Source organism: Amblyomma americanum, chromosome 9, assembly GCF_052857255.1.
Source record: "Amblyomma americanum isolate KBUSLIRL-KWMA chromosome 9, ASM5285725v1, whole genome shotgun sequence".
NCBI classification, from domain to species: domain Eukaryota; kingdom Metazoa; phylum Arthropoda; class Arachnida; order Ixodida; family Ixodidae; genus Amblyomma; species Amblyomma americanum.
In genome coordinates this window covers 143,560,151-143,576,077 of record NC_135505.1, presented here as the reverse complement: position 1 = coordinate 143,576,077, position 15,927 = coordinate 143,560,151, and the positions used below count along the sequence as shown (strand labels likewise).

The 15,927-nt window shown below is 44.9% G+C and overlaps 2 protein-coding genes across 2 annotated transcripts in view; one reads left to right on the top strand and one right to left on the bottom strand.

The window, feature by feature from the left end:
* amon (prohormone processing protease amontillado) overlaps positions 1-15,927 on the bottom strand; it is a 227,840-nt gene that overhangs the window by 185,176 nt on the left and 26,737 nt on the right. The gene's annotated exons all lie outside the window — the stretch shown is intronic.
* Positions 5,427-15,622, top strand: LOC144103757 (gastric triacylglycerol lipase-like). Its single transcript, XM_077636412.1, has 9 exons — positions 5,427-5,567; positions 7,017-7,218; positions 8,550-8,664; positions 9,640-9,790; positions 10,395-10,490; positions 11,438-11,590; positions 13,043-13,114; positions 13,265-13,333; positions 15,371-15,622. Exons 1-9 carry the CDS (start codon positions 5,427-5,429, stop codon positions 15,620-15,622), a joined length of 1,251 nt encoding a protein of 416 aa, XP_077492538.1.

Below are 15,927 nucleotides of genomic sequence, written 5' to 3'. Positions count from 1 at the left end.
ATCACAGAACCCGCGAGCTCACTGATGTTAAAGATATGATGGCTAAAATAAAAAAAGGGAGACTAACAAGCGCTTGACCTAAGGCTGTGACTTCCAGGTGAAAATTTTATTCGCGGCAAGCACAGCATATATAGCCCCAGACAGAGCTAGCAGACAAACAAGAAACAAAAAAGGCAGATTCAACAAAGAAACGAAAACCAAGCGAATACAACTGTGAAATTATGTGTTGAGGATCTCTCTCACACCATTCCTCACTTGACTTTTTTATGACTTATATGACCTTCCTTCCTTGTTTGTTTAATGCGTCTGCAGCCATATATAGTGCGCTTGTCTCGAATAAAATATTCAGCTGTAAGTCAGCGCTCCTGCCTGCCTTCCTTCTTGTTCCTTCTAGTTGCGTGCTTTGAGCTCTATTTCATTCGTGCTTACTTATTTCGTCTTTGTCTGGCGCAAGTGATCAGTTAGAAATCAGCTACCAACAAGCAATAAACTTGTGTTTCACTGTACCAGGACAGGAGAGTTTCGGTGATGAAGACACCACCGCAAAACGTTTATTTTTTTCGTTCACCGCAGTGCACTGCAGCATTCCGCTACGCGCCGATCACATACATGCTTGCGTCGGTAGCAAATAGCCTTCATTACTCGTGGATTCTGGTTAACCTCCCTGCCCTCCCCCCCCCCCCCCCCCTCCTCCTACTTGTGGATGTTTCCCGCGATTTCTTGCATGCGCGCGCTTGACACACATCTGTCTGGGGCCTTTGTGCACTTACCCGATTGCCGGAAAATGTTTTATGCGCCTCTGCCCGCGCGGAACTCTGGGAAGACAGGGGAATGAGAAGTTACGTAAAGCGACCCTTGCAAAAGGCAATGTTCTTGTGGTTTCGGGGATTTACACAACCTACCCAATTTCTCGTGTTACAAGAAGGCTCGGCGCCTCTGTCGACTGGCGGTTTTTTTTCTTTTTTTGCGGCTGCCGTGAGGCCTGATTCACTTTATATCACTGTCCTGTGCACATGGCCTTTTTTATAATGCTTGCCAAGCTCGGAGAAGGTTGTACAGTGATCGATTACAGAGAACTAGAACCACAGGAAGGTACTGATTGCATTTGATGAAATTTGAGCCCTGTTGGATTAGATAAGAGCCAAGCGTAAACCGAATAGATAACCGCCAAATTTGATGCTCAACAATTAGGAGTGAATGCGAAATGAGTAACGATCGGATTACATTCTCATTCAAGCCTGGTTTTGCAAGTAATAAGGAAATTTTTTAGAAGACGTTTTTTGAAACAATTTTTTTTTCTTTACAGCATGAAGAAGTGAGTACCTCGTTCGGTTTGATAACAAAGCTGGACGAATGACAAATAAGAAATGATGTAACCTATAAAAGGTATGCGCTAGCCTCATCAACATCGTCTCCTGTGGCCGTCTTTTGTTTTAGCACAATTTGTCGATAATTTAAAACCATAAACCAGCCCTCCCAGCAAGAAGTACTCCTAAGGAACCAATAAAATGCATTGTAGCTTCGTCGGGAGATGTTACACTGTAGAAACTTCATGTAACTTCAATTGCGGGTTTTTTAAAGTAATAAATGATTGACTTGGCGCGAATCGAAATCAACATCGCCCTGTTGGCTTTCTACACTGAAAGGCTTGTGGCAAAAATGGAAGGCGATACATAAACAAACCCGGAGATATTCCCGCAAGCCAAACAACAGCTCATAACCGCTTAAGTGGGCTGAGTAAGAATGTGTGAACGTTAATCAATATAAGGAAACGAGTTGTTTTCCTCTATGTACGATTTTTCAGCAGCGGGTAAATCGCTAAGTAATTACTTATCAGCCTCAGTCTACGGTTATTGGGCCGACTGATTGAATGTCTTTGTAATTCATGTGCTGCTGAAAACTGGTATGTTTGGGTATCTGCAGTAAGTTGAAAATTCATTTCTCTGCATTCAGTTTTCTTCGGTCACCCACATAACGGATGTCGTGTTCATACGTTCTCCACCACTAAGCTTCTTACTTTGAAATCTTTAACTTTACTGCCACAAAACAACTGCTCGTTGACTGCTTTTAAAACCAAGGTGAGAAGAACATTACAGGGAGCTATAGACTCTGTCTAGCATGTAGCAGCACAAAATATTGCGCTTGTCGTCAAAGCCTTAGTCGTAACTTGTCGGCGTCGGTCAAAGAGCTTTACATAAGTGAAGGACTTCGTTCTGAATGTAAAAAAAAGAATGTCTGGGGTTCAACATAGCTCGAACCTACTTATACGAGCGAAAGCTATGTTAAGCATGATCTCCACTGTGTCAAATCAAACGTCAAAGTAAAAGGTCAAGGTCAGGTTCCCAATGTTCATATGATAACGTGGTCATAATACCACACCTTGGGCCATTCCAGCACGCAGTTAGGTTCTGTTTGACCTTGTGAGGCGTTGAAGGGAATTGTCAATATGGTGCCCACTGTCTCAAATCAAATGTCAAGGTCAAAAGTCAAGGTCAAAGGTTAAGATCAGGTACCCAATGGTCATAGTCATATGATGTGATTCTCCTACGATAGCTTGGGCGATACCACCATACAGTTAATTCGGTTTGACCTTGTGAGACATTAAAGGTCATTGTCTCATCCGCATCGAAATCGGAAATTGAACCCCGATGAGTGGATCTCTGGCTCTAAAAAGAATTATTCTCATTCTGGGCGGTACTATTTAGATTTACGAAGCATATTTGGCGAGAGTTTTTTTTCCCCTAGTAAGTCATTTTTGAATCTACCCGATTTCACTATAAGGATATCCCTGCCAGGAAGTAGCCACTCTCCCCCTGTCCATGCTTTGTTTTCCCCTCTTCTAGTTTCTCCTTTAGACCTTGCTCACTTACTCTCACAGTGAATTGCTGCATTTCTAGAAGAAGCCGTTTTTTTGTTGTTTAAAGCTTTCCAAGAACTTGAAGCGCGGGCGCCCATTTTCTGATCCATTTCCTAATTGTTTACCAAACAAAGCACCTTGCTTCTCGTCCTACCCGCGCCTCGCTAAAATCGATGCTCGTACCTTTCAGGCGGCGTTTTGTATTACCTCCCGGCCCTAAACGGGGATTGTCGCCTTCAATGCACTCTTTCGAGCTTCCACTTGCAACAGCGAGCATCTATGAAACCAAGCGGTCGATAATAAGGTGCAACCTTTGAGTTGGATCGAAGTAGCGTGACCGTGCGCCATTCAATTTGTAAGAGAAGAGAACTCGGCGTGGCACTCTGGGCAACGCAAAATAAATAATAAGGAAGTGAAGAGGGCCGAGGTTTGTCAGGCCGGGCTAAGGAAGAGCATGTGGCTTTGCCGAAAGAGTAACTAAAATAATTTAGCTGTATCCTTTGCGCACCCTGGCTCCCCAAAGACCATGCCTTTTTCGGACACTCCCTCTTTCTTAATCAGTACGATAAAGCAGGATCGACTGTCTTGCACTCGACATAAAATGCTCGGCACCAACTCAAGAAGTGTAGTACACTGGACAGAGTGGCTCGTTAGACAACATAAGAGCGGGATGCTCCGATTTTTACAGCTTACTTCCGGTCAGTAGCGATGTGCTTCAATCGATGCTGCTCTTTGAGCTACGATCAAGCAGTTGTATCGTACTCTGGCCCGGCGCTGGTCCCTCGAGTTGCCAAGCGCACATATCGATTATTGGATGCAGAGCTGGAAACGAGGAAACTCTCCCAATGACAACAACACAAAGCGCAACACATCTCTGCTCGAGAGTCCAGTAGGCATCTCTATTTGTAAATTTGTAGATATGACATTATGCCAGTAGGCACTCTATCGCTAAAAAATTCTTTGCTCGCAATTGATGCACTGTATTATTGCATTGTTTAGGGCAGTAATTGAGATGAATAAATTATCTTTAGGATTTGGATGCATATGTTGGCCTTCCGGCAAAGCTGTAAAGGGTTACTCATCGCAAGATAGCGGACTATCTTATCGGTAACTGGACTGTTAGCCCTTTCAGCCATCAGTTGATAGAAGAATTTCGACAGGGCTGGCAGGCATTACATTCGTCCTGCTTAAAGGGTCCCTGAAATAGTGTTTTCTGCCAGCTATTGTCTTTTTTTCTTTTTCAGATTTTTTGCCGTCCTTTTCGGTTTATTCTGGGACAGTGAGACTGGTGCTGTGCTCGCCCAATAAAAATAAAACGTTAACTTTCGCCAGCCTTCCTGAGCATAAATTATGTAATTAAGGACACTTCATATTTTATTTTATTATAGTTTTGACCCGCTGAACAACTCAAAAATAAATAATTCAGAGGGGAACATATATTTAGCTTATGCGTTGACAATGCGAGAGCACTAGAGGCTATTGATATAGTTATCGGATGTGACGTCACTTCCTGTCAGGTGACGTCCTTCCGTCAAGACAATCGGAATTATCCGCTCTGGTGACCTCATTTGTCGGCAGCCTATGGGCGATTTTCATGACCGACGACACTTTTTTTTTCACGATGAGGCTTTCAAGACTATAGCACTAAAACAAAAACAGCACAATAATTACCTAAAACCTCCTCTTGGGACAACAAATCGGAGCACAGATTGTGATGTCAATAATAGTCACATCCCAGTAGGAAAAAAAACGACAGAACCGTATCAAAAAGTAGCACCAAATGGTTTGTATTTTCATGTTGTTTTGTAGTGTTTTTCTGTGGTAAAACAGTTTTTGTGAAGTACTTTTCTGTAGTCTGCACTGCTGTAGTACTTTTCTGCTATAAGTAATATGAAATTCTGTTGTTACAACAAATATTTCGGTTGTTACTACAAGTTCCTGGTCAAAGACACCACAGAAAATCTGTCGTGACGACAAACTACACGAAATTATGTTGCTACAACAATATTTTCTGTTGTTACTACCAGTTCCTGGTGAAAGACACCACAGAAAATGTCATGACGACAAACTACACGAAATTATGTTGTTACAACAAAAATTTCTGTTACTACAAGTTCTTGTTAAAAGAAGTACAGAAAATCTGTCGTGACGACAAACTACACAAAGTTCTGTTGTAACAACAAAAAATTGGGTTGTTACTACAAGTTCATGGTCAAAGACATCTCAGAAAATCTGCCGTGACGACAGAAACTTTTCTCTTGTGTTTATGACGGGGATGAAGTCTCTGAAGCACTTCTTACACACCAGTTTCTCTTGCACGTGTCAAGCGACGACGGAAGGCCTTGAGAGTGGCGGCCAGAGGCCCGCTCACACGGTGCTCAGCTGCTCTCGCACCATTAAAGTTACTCGTGTAAAAAAAAAATTATAAGGAAAGCTTGGCCGCTGCGCCTGTGGTGATTGAGTGGCTCCGGCCTGGAGGGCCCAGAGAACATGCGTCCACCCGCCCGACAGCCAGGAAGCGCTGCCCGGCGTCTGCCGAACGAACTTAATCCGGAAACCGTCTACGGCGATGCCGCTGCCCGGTCTGTTTGCACACGTCACCCTCGTGCCTGTACTCGCACTGCTCGTCCAATCGACTGTTAATGTCCACAGGCTAGCGCCGAAGCCTTCCCGCTTCTACACCGGTCGCGATCCCGACATCACGGACATTGTGAGTTTCGAGCGCTTTTCTCCCTCCTTCCTCGAGAAACACAACACATCACAACAAAAACACAACAGAAACACAACAGAAACGTCTGTGTAATCACAACAGATTTCTTGTACTGTTCTTGGACATGAACGTGTTGTAACAACAGAACATTGGGTACCCAAGCAGCACAAGTAATTGGCCCAACATTGGAACTGTATTGGCAAAGCTGGCCCTGCAAAGGACCAGGATGGGACCATCCTGTTGCAATATTGGGCCGATGACCTGTGCTTCTTGGGTAGTTACTACAAAAAGCACTACAGAGTGAAAGAAAGTGGTACAGAAATATAGAAACTACAAAAGTACATAGAAATAGTACAAAGCAACAGAAAAATATATTACGAGAAAGCGACAAAATATTTTACAGTATTTTCGACATGATTCTGTCGTTTTTTTTTACTGGCCATGGTGCTGTCGCCTTGCATATTATGACTCAATTTATCGGGAATAAGGCGTTTGATCTAATCATGGCCCGATATTTAACCGCAGGGGCTGTTCACGCTGTCACCTTTCATCGCATTTCCAGCGTGCAGGCCACATGCGTTCCATAACTTTAAGACTGCATAACACACTTTTCTTTTTTATAATTTGTTACATGAGCTCGCATTATATTTTGTTTGCGCAGCGTATCTTCCATTTTATTACGATGCATATGTGACACTTTCTAGAGAATAATCTTCTGTACACATTGATTCTGTGCTTCCCTCTCAACTTGATTTGAAATCTCCTTGTGCATTTATGTTCAATATATTGTATCCTTATGTTATAAGCATATCCTGTATTTGCTTTTCCCCTCCCCTCTGTGATGTAGCATTGTACTGGAATGTTAATACAAGTTAAAAATAAATAAAAATATATAAATAATACTTTCCAATCAGGAGCATTCGTGAGAGGAACGGACAAAACGGCTACTGAAAATTAGTTTCATGTAGCGGCGGCACAACACAGTGAATGACTTCAGATATGCATGGTGAACAGCAGTGGTTTACGCAGACTTCTGCTGGATTCGAAGTGCTTCCGTCGCTTGCCACAGACTTGTACGGCATGGTAGATTCTGGTGTGTGACCCTTAGAAAAAAATTTTTAGACAGTAAGTAGACTATTCATAGACTTCGGTCTATAAAGTCAATAGACTGTCTATAGACAAATCCTAAAGAACACTCTATTGGCAATGCAAAATTTATGGACAGTCTATAGACAATCTATAGGTTTTTGGCCATACACTTTTAGTAGACTTGTTTATAGAGTCTATAGACTATGAATAGACAAAAATAGATATCTATAGGAAGGCAGTTGAGTTTTTAAGAACTCTACAGACTGTCTATATACCATTTTTATAAGGGGGCGAAGATTTGGGGAAGGGCTAGTCATAATTTTCGATATAAACAAACAACTTTCACCGTCAATTTTTCAGAAGACCCTGATCACGGGCAAAGGCTACCCGTTCGAGCGTCATCGCGTGGTGACCAGCGACGGCTACGTAATCGAGCTCCACCGGATACCCTGGGGTAGGCGGCCGCCCAGGGATACCCGCCACAGACCAGCCGTCCTCATCATGAGCGGGGTGCTCGGGGACTCATCGAACTGGGTGCTCGACTTCCCCAATCAGTCGTTGGGTGAGTTCAAAAGAACGCACGAGTCAGGGTTGCGAATACGGAGGGACAGATCGTGGCGATGAGTTCGTCTTTAAATTTCATTGCCTCGAAGTCATTCTTGTGTAGTTTTCAAGTACCTAAAGCATTTTTTTTTCAATATTCGGATACCTGAAAAAAAAAGGGCATGCGAGAAGCTCGATCCCGCCGACCATCGCTCAAGAGGGCGAGAAGATGTAGGATATTTGTTCATATTATACTTCAAGGCTAGCACGTCCAAGACAGTCGGCAGTCTATGAGCTTGCTGTGCCGTGATCTCCCACAGAGCGACGCTCCAGCTGTGTGGTCACTCTGAAACAAGGTACACAGAGTGCGAATCAGCAACGCCCGAGAATCTGGTAGGTAGGTGCACTCTAAACTCGAATGCGGCTATACGGGAGTAGTCTGTCCTCTCGTGCACTCCCTTTTATAAAAGGGAGTACAATAGAGGATAATCATATTAGCAACTTTATTATTATTATTATTATTATTATTATTATTATTATTATTATTATTATTATTATTATTATTATTATTATTATTATTATTATTATTATTATTATTATTATTATTATTGTGTGTATGAGAGGGTGAAAAAATCGGAGGAGGGGAACACTCCAGATGTTTTCTTCGCAAACTCGTTTTTTTTGTGTTCATAGGGCACAACAAATTCATTGCCATCTATTTTCTGTATTAGTGTGCAATCGCAACCGAACCACTTGCCCTTATTACTGTTCTCAAATGAGTTTTGCTGTGTCTCCTTGATTCACTTTTTTCTTTCTTTTCCTTTAAATTTTCAATTTGATATGATGCTTCTGTATAGGTATAAAAAGAGATCTGCCGCCTGCTGCCGGGTTTTGCCCAACAAGGCACTGATGGTTTTCGCATGCCCAGAAATGCTGTTATGTACTGCCTGAAGAAAAAAAGTATTATTATTATTATTATTATTGTTATTATTATTATTATTATTATTATTTCGTGCTCTCATCCTGGAGCACAGACTACTCCATTTTTGCTCTCGTACAGCCGTATTTTTGGTTTAGAATAAAAGGGAGTGCTCTAGAGAACAGCTTACTGTCTTTTTACTCCATACTGATTAGAGTGAGTGAGCCGTGTCTTGCGCTTGTCCTGTCCTTAAGTATATACACGTATAATCTCTATTCCCGAATGAAGGCAGTAATAGCGCACTCTGAAATGAACATAAAAGAGCTCGTAGCATTTTGCAGAAAGTTCCATTCTTGCCTGGTGTTCGTAAAATGCTCGTGGTCGAGCACAGAGTGACCTATATATTACTGATGGCGCACAACGCGTCGCAGGCTACGTTCTCGCCGACCACCGGTACGACGTCTGGATGGGGAACACCCGCGGCAACTCATACGGCAAGCAGCACCGGAGTCGGAAGGTCCGTTCGCCGGCATTCTGGAACTTTTCGTGAGTAGCCATCCACTTAGTCACGAAGTAATAGACACCTTTAGTATACCAGGTACCGTGTTACCGTTAGCGTTACCGTTAGCGGAGTACCGGAATTCCGCCCACCTGCAATAAGCATGCGCTGATTGGTCCCGATGCAGAAGGCTTGCACGCAGCTGCCGGGTACCTGGCGCCATCTGGCGGCCACTAGGCGATTTACGCATGCCCATGGGCGGGACCAATCAGCGCATGCCTACTGCCGGTGAGCGGGCTTCCGGTACTCCGGCCACGGTAACGGTAACATGGTACACGGTATGGTAAAGGTGTCGAATGTCTCTGTGACAGTAACGGGAACACTAAAATATCTGAGCTACTCTGTACAAATTTCTAGGGATGGACGTCAGCACAGTACAGACCGCCACTTCCAGCTAAAAAAATACAATGCAAGCTTCTTTTGCTCGTACCGCTACCAAATTAAAGCATTTAGGGCAATGGTCACCTATTTACTCCGATGTACAGGACAGGCTATGCTCATCGAGGAGCATCTCCAAAGGGACTTCTAAATGACAGGCCGCAAGCAGACTGATGGCGTAGAGCATCGCTTGGCTATTTCGCATATCTCAGCCCAACCACGTTAGCCATGTATGACCATATGTGATAAAATATGGTGTCGAAACCCAGACCTTGGCCCATGACCTTTTAACATTAAAGTTTGGCTAACCGCAAGATCGTGAGTCCTTCATAACAGTGATCGTCCTTGCCCACAAAGTGATGGAAACGAGGCCACGCCGAAAAATATAGCGCAATAAGTTTGAAACATAAAGCTCCTCCCGGAGGAGAGATGTTTATGAGAAGTAGCAGGACGAATGCAACTGAACTACTTCCATGCGTCTCGGACCTGTGGCACCGCTTTGTTTGAAGTGGCAGGGGCGTATTTCAGGCAGGTGGTTGAAATGACACAACCGCCTTCAGCGAACAGCGTCGCTTTCTTCACAGCTTCCACGAACATGCCCTGCTTGACTTGCCGGCGCAGATCGACTACGTGCTAAGTGCCACCGGCCAGCAGAGCATTCCCTACGTGGGCGTGTCTCAGGGAACGCTAATAATGTTCGCCATGCTCTCCGAGAAGCCCGAGTACAACTACAAGGCGAGTAATGAAGAATCTCTTGGTTTTTGCTGCGTGGTGGGGCGAAGGTTGACTGAGAGGGGGCGGCTGCGCCATTTGGTCGCCTCTGGGTACGGTTAAATGTTAGCAGTGCGTTTACATTCTTGATTTGAAGCGAAAAGCTTCATTAAGCTAGGTAAAGCAGTCGTCGCGTTGGCCGGAGAATGACATTGAACGACCTTTAGCCTAACCACGTTCGCCATGTATGACCATATGTGATACAGTTATGGTGTCGAAACCCTGACCTTGGTCCATGAGCTTTAGTTGGCCTCTGACCTCAGACCTTTGGCCTCTAACATTCAGTGTCCCTTTGGCATTGGGGGACCTTTGTGTCGACCCTTGACGTCAAGAACATCCGTTGGGCTGATATGAAGCCACGTGATGTCATCCGGTGGGGACGTCGTAAGACCCTGTGAAATCACGTCATAGCCACGTGGTTGTGTGGGTATATACAGAACGGCTGGCGCAAGAGTGTAGCGGAGCTGCCATGGACGAGCCCTCAGACACTTAGCAAGCGCGCTTACTTTTCGCTGAATTCCAGGGTTAGCCAAGTTAAGCCACTGCCAATTTTTTCCTTCCCCCGCAGCTCAAGGCTTTTGCAGCCATGGCGCCGTTCAACAAGCTGTCAGGCGTGGACATCGCCGCACTGACCGCGTTTGCACCCTTCGCTGACAAGTACCTGGTACGCGACCGAGATGTTCCTCGCAGATATCGGCCTTGATCTGTCGTGTTCATATATGGATCGAAGAGCCGACAGCGTTTCTAGAGGGGAAAACCGAAGCAGACTTGAGGAACTTCTTCGTTGCTTAGCAAGACTGAGGTAACCAATCCAGTTCCAACCAAAGTACTATACGTACGCACCAGACAGCCCGAAATATCCTAGGCCATGCCGACCGATTCCTACCGCTTAGGCTGGGTTAGTTGCATAACTGTTCCGAAATAAACTTCAATTCAATTCAATTGTACAACAAAACTATGCTCAGCGTATCCGAAAGTAAGGTGCCAACACAAACTTCATTCGTAGGTATTTTTTTATGCATACGAGGTGCTACAAATCTTACATGATGAGCTTCTCCAGGAATTTCATCACTGGCAAGCTAAATAGAATTTATGCGGAGGCTGAAATTCTCAGACTCTGGTGTCGTCCTTTTAAATAGTCGAATGGTTTTTATAGTTTATGGGTGTTTAACGTCCCAAAGCGACTTAGACTATGAGGGACGCCGTAGTGAAGGGCTCCAGAAATTTCGACCACCTGGGGTTCTTTAACGTGCACTGACATCGCACAGTACACGGGCCTCAAGAATTTCGTCTCCATCGAAATTCGGCCGCCGTGGCTGGATCGAGCCCGCGTCTTTCGGGCCAGCAGCCGAGTGCCATAACCACTCAGCCACCGCGGTGGCTTAAATAGTTAAATGTTAATAGTTAGGGAGGGGAACACGGTGCTTACAAAATTCCACAAGGTAAGGTTAGGATTTAATCTGGCAGCACTTTTCCAGTACTAAAATGTAACTAAAAGGCCTTGTAGATGAACCATGATTGCCACGAATAAGTTAGGTGGAGCAAAGCAAAGCGCGGGGTTCGATGGAAACACTAATCCTCTTTTAATCTTTATTACGCCCTAATGCGCAGACCACCGCCTATGAGTCTTTCCTGTTCGAGGTCCTGGCACGAGGCGCGTTCTACATGTCGTTTGCCCGCAAGTTCTGCGGCCTGCCGACACGAGCGCTGTGTTCGATTGTTGCCGATGGCGTCGCCAACCTGGGCAGCAAGTACATCAACGAGGTGAGAAGTAGCATCTTCTCAGCCACTCCATGAATAAGGAGAGTTGGCCGAGACCGAACAGTCACATCGGCCGCACATATTGCATCTACCATGGCTGGAGCTTTGAGGGCCAGCATTGTGTCCAAGATAATAACGGAGGTCAAAAATGGCACAATTGTTGTATCTATAGTTCCTAATCAGGGGTGTTCAAGTGAGTTTTGTCTACGTCCTGTTTAAAAAGTTAGCCTCAGCCCACCTAAAGGATTAAACACAAGCTGCTCCCTGCATGTCTCCTCCCCTCCCCCTCCCTTCCTTTCCCTTCCCTTCACTTCCCATTCCAGGTTGTAGTAAGATAGTTGTGTTCTGGTGCAAGTAGAATTAATTTTGTAGAAGTTGTCACACTACCACTCACAAAAAAAAACGGCCCCGCTGTTCCGAAATTTTACCCTTTTATTAAATAATAATAATTGGTTTTCGGGGAAAGGAAATGGCGCAGTATCTGTCTCATGGATCGTTGGACACCTGAACCGCTCCGTAAGGGAAGAGATAAAGAAGGGAGTGAAAGAACTGTAGTTTAGGTGACATTTAGGATATTTTATAGTGCAGCAACGCTCATATATTCTTCATTTCTCTGGCCAGCTTCTGGGCATAGCTCAGACCAACGGTTGAGAGTTCCAGCTCTTTCTGATTAGCCTCAAAAAGGATCAAATATTATGCCTAAGCTCATTCCATTCCTTGTGCGAGAATTCAATGTATATTAATATGCGGCTTCCAGAGAAGTGCCCCGATGCGGATTGAATAAGATCATTTTTGCACGTGTACATTGCAAACAACGACCAGCTGGAGGCTGATTTTGTAAACTTTATCCGCTGCGGTGGCTCAGTGGTTAGGGCGCTCGATTACTGATTCGGAGTTCCCGGGTTCGAACCCGACCGCGGCGGCTGCGTTTTTTATGGAGGCAAAACGCTAAGGCGCCCGTGTGCTGTGCGATGTCAGTGCGCGTTAAAGATCCCCAGGTGGCCGAAATTATTCCGGAGCCCCCCACTACGGCACCTCTGTCTTCCTTTCTTCTTTCTCTCCCTCCTTTATCCCTTCCCTTACGGCGCGGTTCAGGTGTCCAACGATATATGAGACGGATACTGCGCCATTTCCCTTCCCCAAAAACCAATTATTATTATTATTATTATTATTATTATTATTATTATTATTATTATTATTATTATTATTATTATTATTATTATTATTATTATTATTATTATATGCTCGCACTCATGGGGGATCGGGAAAAGGCGCAGGAAAATAAGCCGAACTGTCACAAAGCCGGCTAGTGATGTCACGTGAAATGCCGCGCTTCTTTCGCTACTGCAAGTATTTACTGAAGCAGTGAAATCTACAGCCACGCGTGTGGTTTCAAGCGTGAGCAGGGTCCGCCGCTTTTCTGTCACGCACTTCTTCCTTTCCTATTTCACGCAGTCAAGGCTGCCCGTCTACCTCCACTTCATACCAGGAGGAACCTCCGCGAAGAACATTGTTCATTACGCCCAGGTAACATGGTTCATTACGCCCAGGTACGATCGCTGGATTATAACGGCTGCGTGGGAAGCTGTAAATATGCGTGCAGGTTGTTCAGCACGGTTTAAAAGATATGGAGGCGCTGGCGGCCTTCACACATTTGCTCTTATATTTTTCGCCCAGCTAGTCAAGTCCGCGAGACCTCAGAAGTTCGACTATGGACCTGAAAGGAATTTGGATGTCTACGGACAGGTGAGAGGGCTTTTTGTGTCACCGTTTCTGTTAAACTGTGAACAGAAATGCTTAGAAGATATAACGGTTTGTATTTGAACACGTGCTTGTCATTTATATGACACAGGTGCTTCTAAACAATTGGAGGATGCCACAAGTGGTACAACAAGAGATGGAACATTGGGGGATGCTCTCAGATTAGGATATCTCTGAGATTAAGTAGGATTAGGGGAGGAGATTTTAGATGAAAATCTTTCGCAACGGTTTGTTTACGTTCAATGGAGATAACCGCCTTACATCCATGAACGCAACGTTGCAACTGTAGCACTTTGGCAAGTTAAACGCTGCTTGTCGCCTGTCATCCTGCTTGGTGTGCTGCGCGACATGTCTGCATTTCACTTTTTGCACAGCGTTTCAAACGAAAGAATGGTGGGGATGATTAGTTGAAAAAATAAATAATCACAAAAGGTACAAGAAATAGCCTGCTGTAATGAGCAACTTTTTAGTGTGCCTTCAATAATGTTCTGTCGTTCATTTTCAGGAGAACATGACTATGGCCTTAGCGCTCGTCCGTATGTTTGTTGTGTGTTTCTTCTTTTTGTGATCTTGTTTCTTCGGTGCAGTTATGATACAGTAATGCGATCAACTAGCCCAAAAGCTCATTTAACTCATGACCGCGGCGTTCCTACGTTCAGTAATTCTAGAGGCATACTTCTTGCAATGGAACTCAGTTTCAATAATTACTATGAATTATTGTGTAACCGTCCCTTATGGCAAGGTTTCGGAAGACAAACGTACAACCGACGTCATTACTAAAGGGAACACGGTTCTAGTATCGAAGAGTGCCTTATGTGGGAACGTGTGACATTTGACAGGCATAACCTTGTTTCAAACCGTTTCAGTGAGAAACTTGAGTGCTGAAAAATTCTACCTGGGGTTTCCATGCCGTTCAGCGCAATTAAACAATTAAAGTGAGGAATCGCGTTTTGTGCTGAGCGCACTGACAGGGCATGAGCAATTACTAACGAGCAGCGCCAAGCATGGCGGATTGAGAGGGAGAAAAAGTTTGAGGGAGGGCAGTGCGTGCAATGACTAAGAATCTCTCTTCTGCTACCCTCCTTTTCCGCAACGGCACGTGATTTCACGAAAAAGATATCACACACAAAAATAATTTCGTCGACCTACCGTGGCGAGGGTAATCGCGTTTTCGAAATTCTAAAAGCTGATATTGCGGTTACTTTTACGACCGGCTACAATATCTCTCATTGCAACCAGGTGCCTATCTGTGATAGTTAAAAATTTAGTTATCAGAAACTAGGTAACCAGCTTACTAATTAGAACAATTCACCTGCTGTCCGGTGTCACACAACACCGGCAATACTATGCCGCAAAAGCAATACTTTTTACCTCAAAATCCTATTTTTGAGAATTTTTGAAACGCCTGGCATATTTGCACGAGTATACCAAGGGGCCAGTTGGTCAGACGTATTCTAAACAAAAACGTAGCATATGGACGGGACGAAGAAGGGCGAAGACAGGACGGTTGCTACACTTACAACTGAATAGAATGAAATGAGACGGTAAACCATACCCCATCCCAGAGCAACAACACGCATGCGCAGGCGTGTTGTTGCTCTTGGATGGGGCGTGGTTTACCGTCTCATTTCATTCTATTCAGTTGTAAGTGTAGCAACCGTCCTGTCTTCGCCCTTCTTCGTCCCGTCCATATGCTACGTTTTTGTTTAGAATATTTGCACGAGTTGTAAGTATCGCCAGAGAGACCAACCTGAAAAGCGGCGCTGCGTAGCTGCTTCATCTCTCTCCCCCCACCCCAACCCTACCAGAGAGGAGTGGGAGGCGGCCCTGCTTGGCTGTTCGGACCTTCAGTCCCAAAAGGCTTTGGTCAAGAGGGCTAAGCTGGCGGCTTCGACCAATCGGGTCCCGGAATAAGGACTCCACCCATTGCGGGGCTCTTTAAAGAGCCTCATCTCTTTCATTAACTAAAGGCTTTTCACCACCACCATCATGATTTTAACAAAATAACTATCTTTTCTGCAGCTGGAACCAGGCGAGTACCAACTCGGGAACCTTCAAACGGACGTGGGCATCTTTTGGAGCAACGGCGATCACTTGATCACGCCGCCCAATGTCCGGCAGCTGATCCAGGAGCTGGGAACTCGCGTCAAGATGAACCACTTCATCGACGACCCCTATTACACGCACGCGCACTTCCTGCTTGCTCTGAACAACCCGGATGTGTTGTTCAAGGCGCTGATTTCCTTTCTAGACTCATCGACCGACAAATTGTGATTACAGTTTTTATGTCGAAATAAATACATAGAAAGGGCACAACCAGTGCAGTGACAGTAGAAGGTTTACATATATTTCGAACATTCAGAAGGGATAATATATGATATTCCAGGTCGTTATTGTTGAGAACGTTATCCTTCATTAGTTCGGGGGGGGGGGGGGGGGGTGTCAGGCGCACAGGAGGCCTTTGGCCCCGGTGACCTCCACAGCCCATTTACAGGCCGCCCATTCAAAGACTGGTTCTTGCTGCACCTGGACTCGCATCTCACAAAGTGAACACACCCAATAGCCTTTAGTACCTCAAA